Source organism: Phyllobates terribilis, unplaced genomic scaffold (assembly GCF_046119375.1).
Source record: "Phyllobates terribilis strain yellow unplaced genomic scaffold, ASM4611937v1 Scaffold_3__8_contigs__length_932513732, whole genome shotgun sequence".
In the NCBI taxonomy this organism is placed as follows: Eukaryota; Metazoa; Chordata; class Amphibia; order Anura; family Dendrobatidae; genus Phyllobates; species Phyllobates terribilis.
Genome location: NW_027362763.1, coordinates 681482312 through 681502072, shown reverse-complemented (window position 1 = coordinate 681502072; position 19761 = coordinate 681482312). Strand labels below are relative to the sequence as shown.

Here is a 19761-nt window from a genome sequence, read left to right as displayed (position 1 = left end):
ACCACTGATTGGCAGCTTTCTGCCTATGCACAGGGTACCCAGAAAGTAGCCAGTGGTGAGGGCAGGGCTATACAGAGCACTGCAAGTAGCAGATTTACTAGTCCTCTACTGATAAAATCAGTTTTATTAGCAGGAGATCAAAAGTACAGCGGGCAGCCCACCAAGTGACATTGCTGGTTCCTGTTCCTACATCATGCTGCTCTCATGCTACTCTGGTGACAGAGTCCACTTATGTTCTAAGTTTTTTTGCCATTTTGTGACTCAGAGTGTGATAAACTAAGGCAGCGGTTATTCCTAAAATAATCATTTTGATGTTGCTGGGCTACTGAGAATCAGGGAAAAGTGAAACCAAGAAGATCCATCCATAGCCAACCTGCTTGCTGACAGTCTTCAGATTGAAAGATTTTTGGAGATCATTTTATATTAAAATACATATCCACATAAAAGGGGCAAGACACGAGTCACGAGACATAAGTGACCCACCCTGTAATAACGACTACTCCCATCTGACCCGCTCCGTCAGCCCATTTAATTAGAGCTTGGAGGACAAACATTCCTGTCGTGTCACTGAGAGATGGTCTCAGTGTGAGCTGCCTGTGATCCCGACCTCACACCTCCCCGCCTCATCATCAGGAGCGGAACGTGACTATTCACACCTCAGTCACTGCCACATTCCTGATATACCAAGGCCCAGAGCACTGACCGATCTCAGCACAATGTACAGGGGCGTTACTTGGCCTTCCGAATTCCGAGATTGGAACACAGTGCATGGACCGGCTGGCGGCTGTACCTACCCAAGCATGACGGCTTCATGTATTTCTATGCAGCTATCAAACTTGGGTAGGTAGAGCCGCCGACCAGTCCGTGCACTGCATTCTGATCTCAGTTCGATTTATACGCAAAACTACGGCTCGGCAATGCGCAAAGCTCGAGCCACACCAGCTCGGCAATGCGCAAAGCTTGCGCCACGCTAGCCCGGCAACACGCAAAGCTCAAGCCACGCTAGCCCGGCAACACACAAAGCTCAAGCCACGCCAGCTCGGCAATGCGCAAAGCTTGCGCCACGCTAGCCCGGCAACGCGCAAAGCTCGAGCCACGCCAGCTCAGCAACGCGCAAAGCTCGCGCCACGCTAGCCCGGCAACGCGCAAAGCTCGCACCACGCCAGCTCGGCAACGCGCAAAGCTCGAGCCACGCCAGCTCGGCAAAGCGCAAAGCTCACGCCACGCCAGCTCGGCAAAGCGCAAAGCTCGAGCCACGCCAGCTCGGCAAAGCGCAAAGCTCGCGCCACGCCAGCTCGGCAAAGCGCAAAGCTCGCGCCACGCCAGCTCGGCAAAGCTCGCGCCACGCCAGCTCGGCAAAGTGCCCAAATACTGTAGGAGGCTTTTCATAAGATTTCAGCATGATTAGGCAGGATCTGCCGTCACGCCGCCATCTCTGGGGCATCGCCTCCCTTGTCCTGTTATCTCCATCATGTTGTACAACATGTCTTGCTGGGTTCGGTTACAGTACAAGTGGTCTCGGGGGAGCACAGATTTTACTTTTAAGCTTTTAGCGAGTCATCGGACACAGCGTGGACCTCCTGGCGGTGCATTACTGTGGAGTGTAAACACTTCTGGATGCAGAGACCAGACGCGGGCCGTCGTCTATTTCCAGATGACTCCTTGTGTTTAGCAGATAACAGTGGATGCACAGACCTCCAGTCCGAGAACTGTGGGATCCGTAACTGGTTTACATCAATTGGGGCTTCATATAGTAACAAAACAGAAGAGGAAAAGAGGGGGAGGAGGGAGATGATGCTGTAGTCTGTCTCTGTCTGTGTGTGAGGCAACATGCTGTGAGAGGGGAGGAGGGGCAGCAGATTTGACAGCTTCACAAACTAAAATACGGCGGCAAGGTCAGACTGGTTCCTAAGATTGAAATGCTTAAGAATGGAGGAATCATAATTGGGACAACTCCAACCAAAATGTCACCTCCCTCACTGCCAATACAGATGTAGCAGTGCCGAGACTGGTATCTGGCGCAACAGCATAATGTGTGCCCTCTGACTTTCCATGGGACTTCAGCTAATCCCCCGGCATTATTGCAACAGAGATCCCACAATACAAAAGAGGGAAAAGTTCAAGGACAAAGTCAGCTCTGCTACATCTGTAGATTATTAACGACACCCAGGCTGATCAAGTACTGACCTGTTCAGAAAAGCATTTCCAAAGGCATTCAGTTTTCGGAAGGGTTTTTTCGGGTCCACCACGAGGGCATTGCCGGGAATAACACCTTCAACATCCCCCTGCATCACCGCAATGAAGGAGTCGGTCGTGGGCTCCGGCCCTATCCTCATCCCAGGGAAGTCCTGTTCCAGAAGATACCTGGAGGGAAACAATGACAGAAGTCAGAGACAAGATCCTGCAGGGTACAGAAAATGATCTGGAGAAGCCCCATGTAAACAGCCAATTAAGGGGCATCAGAATATTCTGCTGTGGGCTCTAGGGCCACGTGGACAGAGCCCAAAATACGGCGTCTACAAAGGATTGTCTATACTGGATGCTATTGTAACGAACCCTCAGCTATGTGACGTATTACATCTGTCTAAGTTTCCACAAGAATGTTCCCATTCACTGACAGCAAGAAGAGATTCTGAAGACAGTTAGGAACTAAAACCCAAAGTTTATTAAAAAGTTAAAGAACTTTTCTTTATACAGCGTGTAAGGTGTATGGTGCTGCTCTGGCTCTGAAAGATCTCCGTCCAGCCACAACACAAGCTGCTAATGGTTGATTAGTGGAGGTACCGGGTGTCGGACCACCACCAATCTGATAGCAATGGCTTATCATGGAGCAACTTGGGTATTAGGCAAAGAGCAGGAGCAAAGGCGCGGGGGGAACGAAGGTGTGCCGGGTGAATCAGAGCTGTGCGGGGGGGGTTATTGGAGCAGAGCCGTGGAGAGGGGGAGGGGGGGGGGGTTATTGGAGCAGAGCCGCGCGGGGAGGGGGTGGGGGGTGTTATTGGAGCAGAGCCGTGCATGGTGGTGGTGGGGATGTTATTGGAGCAGAGCCGTGCATGGTGGTGGTGGGGATGTTATTGGAGCAGAGCCGCGCAGGGGGGAGTGGGGTGTTATTGGAGCAGAGCCGTGGAGAGGGGGAGGGGGGGGGTTATTGGAGCAGAGCCGTGGAGAGGGGGAGGGGGGGGGGTTATTGGAGCAGAGCCGCGCGGGGAGGGGGTGGGGGGTGTTATTGGAGCAGAGCCGTGCATGGTGGTGGTGGGGATGTTATTGGAGCAGAGCCGTGCATGGTGGTGGTGGGGATGTTATTGGAGCAGAGCCGCGCAGGGGGGAGTGGGGTGTTATTGGAGCAGAGCCGCGCGCGGGGGGGGGGTGAGGTGGAGCCGCGCGGTGGGGGTGGGGTGGAGTAGAGCCACGCAGTGGTGGTGGAGAGCAGAGCCGTGCGGGGTGGAGAGGGGTGTGGTGAAGGCAGTTTTGGGGATCATCAGCAGAACACATCCTCCTATGTAGACATATGTTGGGTTCTGGGCTCTGCAGCTGGAACATGTAAATGTAGAGTCGCCATCATGGAAGTGTCAAACAGCAGGAAGCGAATCCGACCATCTTATTTACAGGAAAATCACTTATAATGCAATTTCTCATAGATAAAACAATTGCCGCTGCTGTGCCATTAATCTGGCTTCAGCCATTTGGCACCACGGACACTTTTACGTGACGAGCGAGATGGCGCACAATGGCACATTCACAATCTCTCTACCATCTGAATAGTTTACCGCCAGGTAAACTCGGAGCCATGAATAAGGCCCATTCACCCTCAGTACCTTACATGGCTCAGAAGACAAAAATTTAAAGGGACAGTGCACTTATACTCTGCCTGTGCAGAATACAGCATACGGAGGCAGAGTAACAAAAACGTCAAAATTCCCTTCTGCACCTATAAATAAAAAAAAACCAGAACTATGAGATTTGACTGTCATACAATGATATATACACTTTTTAATGCTGCAGCACTATTACAGGCTTAATGGCCTCTTAAAGTGGAAATCCTGGTTTCTTAGGGAGCAGAAGAGAGGATCACCTGGACAGAGGTCTTGAATGTAAAGCTCTATAGGGGACAAGGCCCCTTTTGCATTCAGAGACTTCGGCAGCTCAACCGGACCATCCACTATGTGATTACTTGGCTGTCAGCTATTCCTCCTGACTGCTCCATAAGTGATCAGACACTGCTGAGCAGATTTACTTTCAGACTCCTCACTGAAGAATATAGAAGGAAAAAAAAAAAAAAGACAAAAAACAGCAGCAATCAGATGCAGATTGCTCTTATATATATTGATACAACTCCGAGGAAATCCGTGGGAACATGGCGTTAAACACATTGGACTTTCTGAAAAGTAAATTAAACACGCAGCGTGGGAACACGGCCTTAGGGGATGGTGTCAGTGCGCAGTGGCAAAGGGACTTTCATTCAGGATCAAAGAAAAACCTAATCTTCATATATGTATCTAGCACGGATTAAAAGCCAATTTCTACCTTATCCCCCTTAAAAAAATGAAAAATCCCCATCCTCTTCTCTGGCAGATTAATTATAAACTCCACATAAGAATGTGATGTTACTGCATGATGGGAGCAGCCGTTATCAGTACGGTGCAATTACCAACCATCAAGTTTGTGGATGAAATCCAACAAAATATAGAGGAGCAGCCCCCCTGCTCCAAACACTACACAAGCTGCAAGGTACAACATCACAGAGACCCACTGACAGCACCCTCAAAGTTTACATAAACTGATAATATACTTTTGGTGCGATTTCATGAAGGCGATGTTGCCAGTTTTCTGGTGTAGAAAACCTTCAGATCTCACAAAAATGTATGCAACTTTTGGAGATTTCATGCCAGTCCCGCCAAAATGGGCGCTGTATGGGCAGGACGGGGCATGGCTGAGCCCGCTGATCTAATTCATGAAAACTTACACATCACTTTGGCGGTATAAATTTCAGCAGAAATGTACTCCTGTCCATGACCGGAGTAATATTTCTGACAGCAGCTGTAAGGTGCACAGTATTCATTAAGTAACATGTGCCTCTTATTGAATTAGGCGCATCTAGCTACGGTGGCTCAGTTCATTAATAATGGCGTCAACAACAGCCTTAAAGGGGTCGGCATGGGGTTCAAGCTTGCAGTCATTCTATGTGACTGCAGACTTGTGAATCCTCACAGCGTGTAGTTTGCACACTGTCAGGATTCACCGATGCTGGACACATGCGTGACTACAAGTGTGCGATTTGTATACATGTGGTCACATGCTGACTAGACGTGCGCAGCCTCACTCAATACAAGGGCGGACATGTCTAGTTGGAATGTAGCGAATCGCATACATGTGGTCACATGACTGCCAACCCCAGAGAATCCTGACAGCATGCACTGTGCGTGCCGTGAGGATTCACAAGTCTGAGGTCACATAGCACCAAGCCTGGACAACCACCTTAATTAATTATGGCCTTTGTGTATCAAATTGTTACCATTTTCAAAACCTCTGCTTACTGTCAGTGAAGAAACATTCTGTTTAGATCTTGAGGCTGAAAATCAATACCGACCTAAAACCTTTCACAGCTGATGGTTTGCTACAATAGTATCCAGGCTAAACAATTCTCTGCGAATTGCACAAATCTCCTTTCCTCTTTGTTACAATGTATCAGCGCAGATAAAATGTAGCAGAATGGAGGTATGAGGGCATTTACCTTATTTCTAGTCCGCGCAAAAAAAAAAAAAAAAAAAAAGGACACTAATTGGAAACAGTCAACAAGCTGCTGATGACAGATCTGAGATTTCTAGGCTTTACGCTGACGTTTCTCATTCTCCCCCCAAAAATCTCACCTTTGCCTCTGTCTCGCCCATGCATCTACTCTGCGCCTCTCATCAATCATTTAAGAGCAGAGATGTTCTCCAAGGCTCGGGACCCTATTAACCCACATATATAATTTACCACCTACCTTTCATAATGTGAAGACCCTCTTAAGGGGATGGCAATGGTATAGTCAGCAGTTTATAATGGTGCGGCAGCGTTCTAAGGAGCGGCTGATATCAGTCACATATCATGCAAAGGTCTCTCCGGAGTTACGTGACATTAGGTAGTGATCATGGAGATGAGGACTTTTCCCCAATGAGGAACACTAAAGCCCCCTGATAACAGAGAGCAGTAGAACGAATTCCACTGTGTAATACATGAAAAATAACCATAGACATTTGGGGTACAATGACCTTTCAATGGCTTCTTACAGAACGAGGCTCCGGATGCATAAAAACAAGATTAGACCTAAATATGGGGAGAGTTATGGGTTAATCAAATTAAGATGATGGAGCGAGAAAGTAATTATATTTTATCCTGCCGCGGGTCTAGACTATCCTGTGGAGGCAATTATTACAGCTATGAATAGGAATATTGGGCACAGATGGGAGTTTACGCCACTTTAAAGATCATTTGACAAAGTTTCCCTTTCTGGGAAAGTAGAGTAACAAGCAATATGGCCGACATCGTATAGTGACCCAAGTCAGGGGGCCGCTACCACCTCCAAAGGAGGTAGAATTGTGCATTATGAGGAGCTATTGGACAGCAAAGGGCCCATATATTGTTCTTGCACAGGGCCCACTTATGTCTGTGTCCATCAGTGCTGCTCCTATGAACGGCAAATCAGGGGTGTGGAAAAGTTGGGTGACAATCATTACAGGTGATGTAATGGAGGCACTGATGACATTACTCCTCCAATTCACCAGAAACCACTCGCAATATACAAAGTGCACCAGTCATTTCAGGCGACTTCAGTACTGGCCTTTATATGACTTGTATCCCATATTTTTCATCAGTTTTCCCCTCTGCAGGCTTCATCTCTAATTTCCAGTTGTCTCTGAGCTGGTGAGTGGAGACTATCTGCTCCCGTACACAGCACACACAGACATGAGGGATTCCTGCTCTCCTGTCTATGTAGCACATGCTCAGAAGCAGCAGCATGGAGGACATTATACAGGAGTACTGACCAGTGTAGCTGTGAATCCAGTGCAGAGGCAAGATAAATACTTACCGTACTAAAAAGTAGCCTATTGGGGACATTGTACGGCAGTACTGAGCAGTGAATTCAGCACTAGGGTGAGATAAACCACTTACTAGAAAGTAGCAGCAGCATGGAGGATAGTATGCAGCATTACGACCAGTTCATGTAATGTTTTGTACTTACCCGATTTAGTATATTATAGACATATTATACAACATATGTACATGTTACCTTTTGTGTCCCCCCTATTTCCTTATAGACTGTAAGCTTGCGAGCAGGGCCCTCACTCCTTTCGATATGAGATATGCTCATTCTGTATTGTCTGCATAAGTCCCCCCTAAAATTGTAAAGTGCTGCGGAATATGTTTGCGCTATAAATATTATTATTATTACTGATGAGTGAAGCTGTGAATCCAGCGCTGAGGCAAGATAAAGCACTTACTAAAAAGTAGCCGTATTGGGAACATTATACATCAGTTGTGAGCAGTGAAGCTGTGAATTCAGCTCTAGGGCGAGATAAAACTCATACTAGAAAGTAGCAGCAAGGAGGATATTATGCAGCACTACTAAAACAGTGAATCTGTGAATCCACCTCTAGGGTAAGATTAAACTGTTAGGGTGCTTTCACATTGCGTCTAGGGTTATGTTCGCTGGTCCCGTCGGGGCATATGTCCAAACAGTAATAGTGCCGGCAGAGCGAACATTCGCTCTGACGGGCATCATTTTCGAGAGTGTACGCCTACAGGAGGCAAACGCTCAGACGTAGTAGACTGCGATGAGCTCTAGATGTTATAGATTTTCTGCACCCAGTAAGTAAAAAATTATACAGAGTAAAAAAAAACTAAAAAAAATAACTCACCAAAAAATCGTCGTGGGAACATAGCCTTACTAGAAAGTGGCAGCACACATTACATCACACAGCAGTACTAGACTGTGCAACTGTGAATCCAGCACAGGTGTAAAATAAAATAAAACAAAACATATCATTTGTGTATGTTTATCTGCCTCCTCTTCCCCACAGACTTCAATAAGCAGCTGTAACCTGATCCCTCAGTAAGTGGACAGTCAATCTTGATTGGACCAAGACAGATTTTAGCCATTTTTTTTCAGAGTGAATGAGGAGTTCAGGAGGCAGGGGAAGGAAAAGAAATGGCTCAGAGGTGGAGACAGGAACAGATTTCTCCAATAGGACATATTACAAAGTTTTTTATATTTGCTGCACTATTGATATATGCAACGTTAATTGAAAAGACAGCGGCCATTTAAAGCCTTATTTGTGGTAAATTATTAGGTTGACCCTTGATAAATCCAATTTGGGGCATATTTTTAGGCTATGTGCCCACGATGTAGAAATGTTGCATAATTTTTTCCGCTTCTCCCTGGCAGGAAAAACGCATGTGGATTTTACACGCGTTTCAGGTAGAAGCGTTTGTCAAGCGTTCTTCACTTGCATTTCCGCATGCGGGTTATCAAGCGCTTTTCCAAGCCATTTTAGCATCACTTGGAAAAGTGCTTGACAACTTGTTCACACTATATAAATCCATGCAAACAGCATGGATTTATATAGTGTGACTAAGTAGTAGTTTAAAAAAAAAAAAAAAAAAAAAAAAAAAAAAAAAAGTATTATACTTACCTTCCGATGTCCTTCCGATGTTTTCTCTGCTGCGTCCGGTCTCTTGCACTGCTTGCGGTGGTGTGAAGGACCTGCGGTGACGTCATTGAGTCATGTAACAGGTCACATGACTCAATGACGTCATGGCAGGTCCTTCACAACACCGCGACCCATAGAGCAGACCAGACGAAGGGGAGAAAACACCGGGGGGAGGACATCGGAAGGTAAGTATAATCTTCAATTTTTTATTTTAAATTCTTTTTTTTACAGTTCCTATGGTACCCAGGTCTGGATGAGAGTCTCCTCTTCTCCACACCTGGCTACCATCCGCACATTGAACCATGTGATATCCGCTTATCCACATGTAGTGATGCGGATGTCACGCGGTCCAATGCAAGTCAATGGTGGCGATTATGCTGCGTGTCCGCAGGTCCTTCACACCACCGCGAGCCGCCCAAGACACCGGACACAGCAGAGAAAACACCGGGAGGACATCAGAAGGTAAGTATAATCTTTATTTTTTACCATTCTTATTCTTTTTTTTAACTAACTTGGTCACACTACTATAAATCCATGCCGGTTGCCGGTTGCATGGATTTATATAGTGTGACCAAGTTGTCAAGAACTTTCCAAGTGATGCTAAAATCTCTTGTTAACCAGCATGCAGAAATGCTGCAAAAACGCTTGACAAACGCTTCTACCTGGCGGGAAAAAATAATGTAAAAACCGCATGTGTTTTTCCTGCCAGGGAGAAGCGGAAAAAATATGCAGCATTTCTGCATCATGGGCACATAGCCTTAGCCTTACTTTCTCTCCAAGTTCCACTTTGATGGGCAGTCCTGTGTAAAATGGGCCATTAGCTCCACTTACTGTCCATGCATCATTTATGACCGGCTCCCTCTGACGGGTTCCCCTTTGTGAGTGGAGAGCCTCTAGAAGCCGCTGCTCTCCATGGGGGAAGCAGATAAAAGCAGCTCAAGGGGGTTTTCAATGTTTTATGTTAATAAAGCAAAATCATTGTATAAAGAAAAGTTCTGGGACTTTCTAATACGCTTAATTCTTCATAGGTTTTAACATCTCTGCTTGCTGTAAGTGAATGGAAACACCCATAGGCTGACCTAATAATTCTCAGAGCGGAGTCCAGGCTGTTTATCTTACAGAATAGATGCAATTGTAGCAAACTCTCAGCTGAGAAAAATACCAGATGTAAACAAGAATAATCCCATTTATTCACAGCAAAAGGAGATATTGAAACACAAAGTATATTAGAAAATTGCAGAACTTTATGTAATGATTTAGCCTCACTGACCTAAAAACCCTTTAAAATGTCCATGGGTGATTAGAAAGGGGGTCGGGGGCTTTGGTTGTGGTCTGCAGAGATTAGGAACCCCCCTGTGGATTTAGATACATGATTGACACTCTGTAGGATGGATGGATATTGCACACCTAGAACTAGCAAAGTTAGAGCCCCCTACAAGTCCTCATTATGGCGCACATACCGGATGAAGGTGGTCTTCCCAGTAGAGTACTGTCCCACTAGCAGGATCATCGGCTTGTTATCAAAATCTGCATCTTCCAGGGCCGGCGAGTGAAATTCATGGAATTTGTAGTATTCTTCCAGGGGCAGCAGTTTGGTCTTGTACAGTTTCTTCAGTCCATCACTGACCGTCTGGAAAACTTCAGGATCCTTTTTCCTCCTGTCATCGTTCCCCAGCCAGCTGAACATGTCTGGAGGCAGAAGTGGGGACAATTTAGGGAATTGACAAGGACAATATTTTGCAAAATAGAAAAAAAAAATTAGCAAAATATTTCAGGATTAATTGAAAATATTTGCACCAATGTATCCAGGGATGCAGAAAAAAAAAAAACAGAACAGGAGGCAGATTCTGCTGTGATCTCCTCTGCAACAATGTATCAGCTCTGTCAATGCAAATGATACAATCGGTGATCATAAGCAGAAAATAAAAGACCCCTTCAATGCAATCATGCAGGATTCTGCTCTCCAGTGCTGAATGAAAAGGGACTGGACCCACAGATGAACATCAGCCTTTCCCAGCTGGATTTAAATGCCAGCAGCCCAGGAAACTGGTGTACACCGGAAGTTCCCATCTCCGGGCAAGGCATCCAATGTTACATCTATGGATGAAGCCGGAGAGGGCGGGGCCATGCTGGTGGGTGCGGCACACCAGCTCCTGTGCAATGCAGGGATAACCTGCGTGTGCTCTGCCGCCATCTAGTGGTGGAAAGCGGTAAGACGGGTCACCTTTTATACACTAAATTTAGCTCAGCGCTATAAATAAGGAATGATTTCATGACTGATTCTCTCAAGTAACACTTAACAGCGGCCATAAGAACAATTAACGATGTAGTCATTACCAACCAGTATAATTACGGCTGTCTTATTAACCATTAGGAGTCTAGCAGGGTTAGTCTGCGTGTACTGTGCAATTACATCACCGCAGTTTATGACAGTGCTGACAGTAAGGCATTTAAAGGAGCAGGTTTGTTTTATTTCTCCAAGAGATGTAGCGCGATGTGATGATACATTTGGATACAGTTCATCCCAATGTAGCAAGATTTCTGCATTTCTCCAGCGCCCTATGGTGGAGACTCTTATTTTTGACCGACATGGCAGAGGTCAGGATGTGGCTCAGATGACCCATTAGGAGGGAAACCAGACCCCCATATTATTATCAGACCCCATACCACACCCCCTATATTATTATAAGACCCCACACCAGACCCCTATATTACCTATATTCATATTAGGCCCCACACCAGACCATATAATAATGTCATACCCCAAACCAGACTCCCATATTATTATTATTATTATTATTATCATTATTATTATTATTATTATTAATAATAATAAACCCCATACCTGACCCCTATATTATCAGACCCCACACCCGACTCCTATATTAATCTTAGAAACCACGCCAGACCACCTACTGTATCCTAATATTAGACTCCACCCCAGACCCCCTACTCACACTTGACCCCTATATTAATATTAAACCCCTAAACCAGATGTCCATATTAATATAAGACCCCAGACTTTTTTTTTCAATATGAAACCTCACACTTAAGCCATATCTCAATATTCGACCCCAGAACAGACATTACATTACTACATTATCATCGGACCCCACATAGTACCTGATGTTAATATTAAACCAGACACTAAACACCAAGCTAGACCCCTATATTGATATTAGACTGCACACTTAGACCCACTATACTATTGTCAGACCCCATACCAGACTATTATATTAATATTAGACTCCAGACCAGACCCCTATATTGATATCAGACTGTATACCAGACCCCCGTATATTAATATCAAACCCCTCACTGTTCTGCTATATTGATATTAGACTCCACATCTGACCACTATATTAATATCAGACCTCATACCAGACCCTTATATTAATAACAGACCTCACACTAGACCCCTATATTAATATCAGACTCCAGACCAGACCTCTAAATTAATATCAGACCCCACACCAGACCCTATATTAATATCAGACCTGACACCAGACCTCTATATTATTATCAAACCCCATACCAGATACTTATATTAATATCAGACTCCAGACCAGACCTCTAAGCTAATATCAGAGCCGACACCAGACCCTATATTAGTATAATACTCCAGATCAGACCCCTAAAGTAATATCAGACCCCACATCAGACCCTTATATTAATGTCAGACCCTGCACAATACCCCTATATTAATATCAGACCCTTATATTAATGTCACACCCTGAACCAGACCCCTATATTGATATCTGACCCGACACCAGACCCACATATTAATATCAGACTCTCTATATTAATGTTAGGCCCTGCACCAGACCCCTATATTAATATTAGACCCCACACTAAAACCCCTATATTAATATCAGATTTCAGACCAGACCATTATATTAAGATCAGACCCCACACCAAATCTCTATATTATTGTCAAACCCCATACCAGACACATATATTAATATCAGACTCCAGACCAGACTCCTAAATTAATATCAGATCCAACACTAGACCCTTATATTAGTATGAGACTCCAGATCAGACCCCTAAAGTAATATCCAACCCCACAACAGACCCTCTATGTTAATATCAGACCCCACACTAGAGCCCCTATATTAATATCAGACCCCACACTAAACCCCCTATATTAATATCAGACCCCCTATATTAATGTCAAACCCTGCACCAGACCCTTATGTTAATATCAGACCCCACACTAGACCCCCTATATTAATGTCAGACCCTGCACCAGACACTTATATTAATATCAGACCCCACACTAGACCCCCTATATTAATATCAGACCCCACACTAAACCCCCTATATTAATATCAGACCCACTATATTAATGTCAAACCCTGCACCAGACCCTTATATTAATATCAGACCCCACACTAGACCCCCTATATTAATGTCAGACCCTGCACCAGACACTTATATTAATATCAGACCCCACACTAGACCCCCTATATTAATATCAGACCCCACACTAAACCCCCTACATTAATATCAGACCCACTATATTAATGTCAAACCCTGCACCAGACCCTTATGTTAATATCAGACCCCACACTAGACCCCCTATATTAATATCAGACCCTGCACCAGATACTTATATTAATATCAGACCCCACACTAGACCCCCTATATTAATATCAGACCCTGCACCAGATACTTATATTAATATCAGACCCCACACTAGACCCCCTATATTAATATCAGACCCTGCGCCAAATCCCTATATTAATAATAAGCCAAAACAGGCCAATAAATGATCACAGTAGGTCAAATTTCAATACAAATCCTGAACAAGAACAAGACCCCAAATTCCAAGATAGCAAAAAATATTTATTCTTTATTGAACACACAATTTAAAGGACTCATGGAAACCAAATACATGGGGACATATTACATGATTCGAAGAAGACAAGAAGCTGGGAATACAGAGACATTCCATGAAACATAAACTTTGGATAGTACAAGGTTGAAAGTTACAAAATATTGCACAATACCCTGTGGCAAAATGACATTATAGTAGCAATCGAAGTTCAGTGCATAGTAATCCATGGTACCATCCTAGGTGGTGGGAACTGCTTACATTCAACCATAAGACAGAAATACGCAGCTGGCTGGGCACTAACAAGTAATAATCAATATGACAAGAAATTGTACTTGATAATACATAGTGTTCAACCCTAATTTCGTCTGCATGGTAGACATCACAGGTCTCAGTTTGAGCCCGAGAGAAGAAAATCTGTGCCTTAAATCCCTGGCTAGTGCCACAGTATATACCGGATAACTTCATAACAACTGCTGAGTACCATGCAAAGAGAATAGGGGAAACCAATGATTGATGAACCGTATATTATGGCTCAGGATCCTCCTCTGTCACACCTACCCAGTTTTAACATCATAGATTAAATCATAGATTAAATATACTAATCACTGGCTAGGCTAGAAAGTGCAAAGTGCATTCCGATGTAAAGTGCTGCGTGCTATTGTGACTTGAAACATATTCCAGGAAACGATTTGGCATACTAATGGACATTGCACCAAAATGTGCAAAGTGCCTACTCAAACAAAGTGCTGCGTACTGCCATGGTTCAATACTGGTTCTCAGGAATGCAAAAATACGTTACCCACCAGTGGAATGTCTCATCCAGCACCCCCTGACGCGCGTTTCGCATCAAGCGTCATCGGACCCCACACTACACCCCCTATATTAATATCAGACTTCAGACCAGACCCCCTATATTAATGTCAGACCCTGCACCAGACACTTATATCAATATCAGACCGCACACTAGACCCCCTATATTAATATCAGACCCCCTATATTAATGTCAGACACTGCACCCGATCCCTATATTAATATCAGACTCCATTTCACACCTTTTGGCACATTTCGGCTGTGGTACATTTCTTTTTTATCCACAATAGTCATAATCACATTACCGCTTCATTTTCTGGCAAAAACACAGCGATTTTACAGCGATTTTGAACATTGAGGCAAAAACAATGGGTTTCTGGTGCCCCTTCAGGAAAAAAATCAGGTTACATGAACTTTCACTTTTGTGTGGCTCCGTATGTTACGGACAGGCATCTACTAGTCATGGACGGTGATCTGTAGTGAATGTTTCCATCTGTTGTGTACCGGACATTCCTGTTCTGGGAGTCAGCAGCCATCATTACTCTGCAGTTACATAAAACACTAACTCTGCTATCTGTGATCGAGGCCTCAGAACGGCTTCACATGGAGAACTGTTGTACAACCGGCAGCTGTGGTGTTCACAATCATAGAAAAACTGTTATTTACAGCTAAATTAGATACACTAGGCCCAAAGTGTCTATGTTGCCCATAGCAACCAATCAGAGCTCAGCTTTCATTTCTCCAGAGCAGTTTAAAAAATGAAAGCTGCGCTGTGATTGGTCGCTAGGGGCAACAAGTCTGACTGTTACATGAATGAGGCCTAGTATTTTGGGAGATTTCTTCCATACCTTGCAGAGAACTAGCCAATTTTTTGGGGAGGGGTTGGCAGTATTTAGAATTAAATATTTAAGGTGACATTCAATTTTTTATATAGGTCAGACCTCAAAAAGCCAGAGAGTTTTTACAACAATGGATGATGATAATGCATCCACGGGCCGGGCTTGGTAACTCATGAGAGAAGGCAGAGATGGTACTTTGCTCTTTCTGTCTTCTCAATTGCTGCTTACACTTTTTTTCATGAATTGATTTTGGCCATAGCAGCCCCCCACCCATCTCAGTTCTGAGGGCAAATCATAAAAAAAAAAAAGTTAATCAAAAATATTAATTATTTAAACAAAAACACAAAAAATGATTTAAAAAACAAAATCATTCCACCTTGATCATTCTCTATATCAAAATAATCATCAGAAACTGACAGAGAAAAAGAAAAATGTTATTTTTCAAATTGTTTGCACGGATTTGTTACAAGTCATCAGAACTCGCACGCCTGACAAATTCATCATAATTTACCCCACAAATGTAGCATAATTTACAAGGAAAATGTACAGAAAAAATCCAGTCGTGACTTCAGGTAACCTGAATATCCTACTCCCTCCATGTCAACCTTACAGTGGTCCAGGGAGCTGAGGTGCTGTTTGCAGGTTCCTTACACTATAGCTGAGCTGTCTGTAATATGGGAGGAAGAAAGTGGTCACTAAGGGTCTTCTTTTGAAGTCTAAAATGGACTTTTATCAGAATCATGGCGCCTCTGATCTCGGGAAATATTTTCATCATCCTATCACTGCATGATGGGGGTTGTGTTCAAGCAACAACTGGAGAGGACAGAGGTCCTACAGGATCTTACTTTCCTATAACCTTTATGGACATATACCATATACAGACACAATGTGAAGTGTGAGCACCATAGCAATATCAAAATGGAAGCAAAAAATCCAGCAAAAAGAAATCCCCAAAAATTCACCTTTATTACAAAAATCTTAAAATCCAGAAAAATCCATCCAACACCATGAGGAAAAAGCAGACGCGTTTCAGACACAGTCCTTAGTCACTGCCTTATACCACTATAAGGATTGTGACTGAAACACGTCTGCTTTTTCCTCATGGTGAATTTTTCAGGATTTTAATATTTTTGTTATATAGGTGAATTTTTTAGGATTCCTTTTTGCTGGATTTTTTGCTTCCTCTTGCAGTACTACAAGCCTCCCGTGCAATTGGTATCCTCATCCTTTGGGTGACCCTTTTCATCCTAATATGAAAATTGACTCCATAGTGATCCCATCAGATGCTTCTTCTACATGGTAGATGGCTGCCATAGTTGGAGAGCTAGTGTCGTCAGAAAATTACCTATTGTTTAAATCTGATGTTTGTGTTATGTGTATTTTTTAAAATATTGTCAATGTTTTTTTCATATTATTATTATTTCTATTTTTTAAAAAAAGAGACAAAATTAGTAATCTTGCAATTTTTACAATGGTCACTGAGGCTATTATAGACTCGTACTTCCGGTCCTTTCAGGAAGAGTTTTCAGGAGTTTCTTTATCATCAGAGGCAGAATTACAATGACCTATAACATATACAGGTGATAACACAAGACCCACCGATCACAATAGCTCTCCTGCTTCATCGCCATTCACAATGACATTTTTACAGTCTCATTAGATGCTTCAATACAAACTAAAGGGTCAAAGTGGCTAATGAACGTGTGTTATTTCCTGGAAAAAAAAGCCCCAGTGCCCGGTATGAAATTTGTGAGATTTCTAATTTTTATTTTTAATACAGGTTGTGATGTGGAAAAAAAACTATTGCAAAAAAAAAAAAAATTAACACAAAAACCTGCTTTAAACAATAATTACTTTGTTTATGGCACATTTCATTTATGAGCATAAACAACAATCGTCAGTCTTGCCTCCAGAGCTTGTATATCTATGGCAGAAGCGCCGCTGATATGTCTGAATGTTTTCTATGATCGCCTAACTGAGGCTCTGGGCAGAAAACAAAGTAGTATTCATCCCTTACCCACGCTTGCCATTTTCTTTACTTTTTTTAAATTTTAGCCTATATAATACCGCCATATAGGGCCAATATAATACTAATTAGAGTACAAACCCTAATTAATACTGCCATACAATGCTAAATAATACAAGGCAGTTTTAGTTAATCAAAGGGACAAAGGTCTGACCACTTGTTTGTTTAAATTAAGTTATTTGAGTACAGTAATGAATACAATGTGTCCAACCTGACAATGCACAGATAATGACTTGTTATATCAGCTTTCTGGCTGCGCTCCATGGCAATTAATGCAGATTTAGCTGTCAGCAGACAAATAATTAACACATGTGCAGGCTGTTTGGTTGGATTTCACTTTTCGTCCTGTGATAAGTCACCCGTGTCATATGTGAGTTATGGAGAACATATGCTTCTTCATGGTCTGTCCCTAGGATTTTAACGTGAGCACACGGGAGCGTAACTGCGCTGTGAGTCACAATAAGCCGGAGATTACAGGATCTATCTACCCAGCATTCCTCAGATACAATGTTACTTCATGGATTACATGGTGCAAAAGCCATGACAATGATGACAATAGCATACGGCCTAGATAACAATTATAGCCTATACTGATATTGGAACTGCAGGTATTGGTAGCGCCTGTCATCGCTGCCATATCGGTGCCGTCACCTTGAATAATTGGACCCATCCAGGACCTTTTTATGGTGGAGCGTCAATAGTTTTAACTTGAGCATTGTGAAAATGTCATCAGAAAACGACCTATTGTTTTAATTAGGTTTTTGCATGTTACATACATTTAAAAAAAAATTGCCAAAGCTTTATTTTTATACTCTTCGATCTTTAAGAAAAACATTAAAAAAATTATGAATCTTGTCATTTTCACACTGGCCACTAGGGCTATTTTACATTTTTACTGTTTGCTCCTTTCACGATGAGTTTTCAGCTGGCTCGTTATCAGCAGAGGCAGGATTAGCAGTAACATCTCTATACACTGTTGATAACACAGAATCCACCAATGACAATAGGCGATATCACATCTGACCCTTCTCTCCCTCCCTACGCAATGACCTTTGCACACGCTCATTAGATGCTTCAATATATGATAGGGTCTGAGTCTGTTCATTGCGGCTAATGTACATGTGCATTTCCTGAAGCAACAGGAACTCTAAAATCTTAAAAAACTCCAGTGTTCGGTGTGAAAATTGTAAGATTTCTAATTTTTAATACAGATTGTGATATGGTAAAACAACATTGGCAAAAATAAAGATGCATTGAACACAAAAACCTGATTTTTGACGATAGATCACTTTTTGATGACACATTCGCTTAAAGAGGCAACATTGTGAAGGTGGTGGTGAAGTTTCATCCTCTGAAAAATATGTAATTAGGGAATAAACTTTATAACGCCAGAGGAAAACCCTTAATAGTTATAAATCTTACACAAAACCAGGCGTGAGATAGCCAAAATTGATAAAAATATAATTTTATTGAACAATATATATTACAGAATATGAAAACAAGTTAAAAGGAGATGTTAAAACAGAAATGAACGCTACCCTGTGCGCCTATTAAATTAATTACTACCAGTCCAAATGTGTGTATATACAGTATGTACACTCCTCAAAAAAATAAAGGGAACACTGAAATAACACATCCTAGATCTGAATGAATGAAATATTCTCATTGAATACTTTGTTCTGTACAAAGTTGAATGTGCTGACAACAAAATCACACACAAATCATCAATGGAAATCAAATTTATTAACCAATGGAGGCCTGGATTTGGAGTCACCCCAAAAGTTAAAGTGGAAAAACACACTACAGGCTGATCCAACTTTGATGTAATGTTCTTAAAAGAAGTCAAAATGAGGCTCAGTATTGTGTGTGGCCTCCACGTGCCTGTATGACCTCCCTACAACACCTGAGCATGCTCCTGATGAGGTTGCGGAGGGTCTCCTGTGGGATCTCCTCACAGACCTGGACTAAAGCATCCGCCAACTCCTGGACAGTCTGTGGTGCAACGTGACGTTGGTGGATGGAGCGAGACATGATGTCCCAGATGTGCTCAATCGCATTCAGGTCTGGGGAACGGGCGGGTCAGTCCATAGCTTCAATGCCTTCATCTTGCAGGAACTGCTGACACACTCCAGCCACATGAGGTCTGGCATTGTCCTGCATTAGGAGGAACCCAGGGCCAACCGCACCAGCATATGGTCTTACAAGGGGTCTGAGGATCTCATCTCGGTACCTAATGGCAGTCAGGCTACCTCTGGCGAGCACATGGAGGGCCCTCCAAAGAAATGCCACCCCACACCATTACTGACCCACTGCCAAACCGGTGATGCTGAAGGATGTTGCAGGCAGCAGATCGCTCTCCACGGCGTCTCCAGACTCTGTCACGTCTGTCACATGTGCTCAGTGTAAACCTGCTTTCATCTGTGAAGAGCACAGGGCGCCAGTGGCGACTTTGCCAATCCTGGTGTTCTGTGGCAAATGCAAAGCGTCCTGCACGGTGTTGGGCTGTGAGCACAACCCCCATCTGTAGACATCGGGCCCTCATACTACCCTCATGGA

The 19761-nt window shown here is 43.4% G+C and overlaps 1 protein-coding gene across 3 annotated transcripts in view; it reads right to left on the bottom strand.

Annotated features, from left to right (window-relative positions):
- Window positions 1-19761, bottom strand: part of LOC141257351 (EH domain-containing protein 3) — an 83293-nt gene that overhangs the window by 39502 nt on the left and 24030 nt on the right. For 2 of the 3 annotated variants that reach the window (XM_073671816.1, XM_073671817.1), the window contains exons 2-3: window positions 10151-10379; window positions 2188-2364 (exon numbers count right to left, since the gene is read on the bottom strand). In XM_073671816.1, the coding sequence (XP_073527917.1) occupies window positions 2188-2364; window positions 10151-10377 (404 nt within the window). In that variant the 5' untranslated portion in view covers window positions 10378-10379. Of the gene's footprint in view, window positions 1-2187; window positions 2365-10150; window positions 10380-10684; window positions 10792-19761 lie in introns of those variants that run through there. The other variant, XM_073671815.1, reaches the window with a different exon arrangement.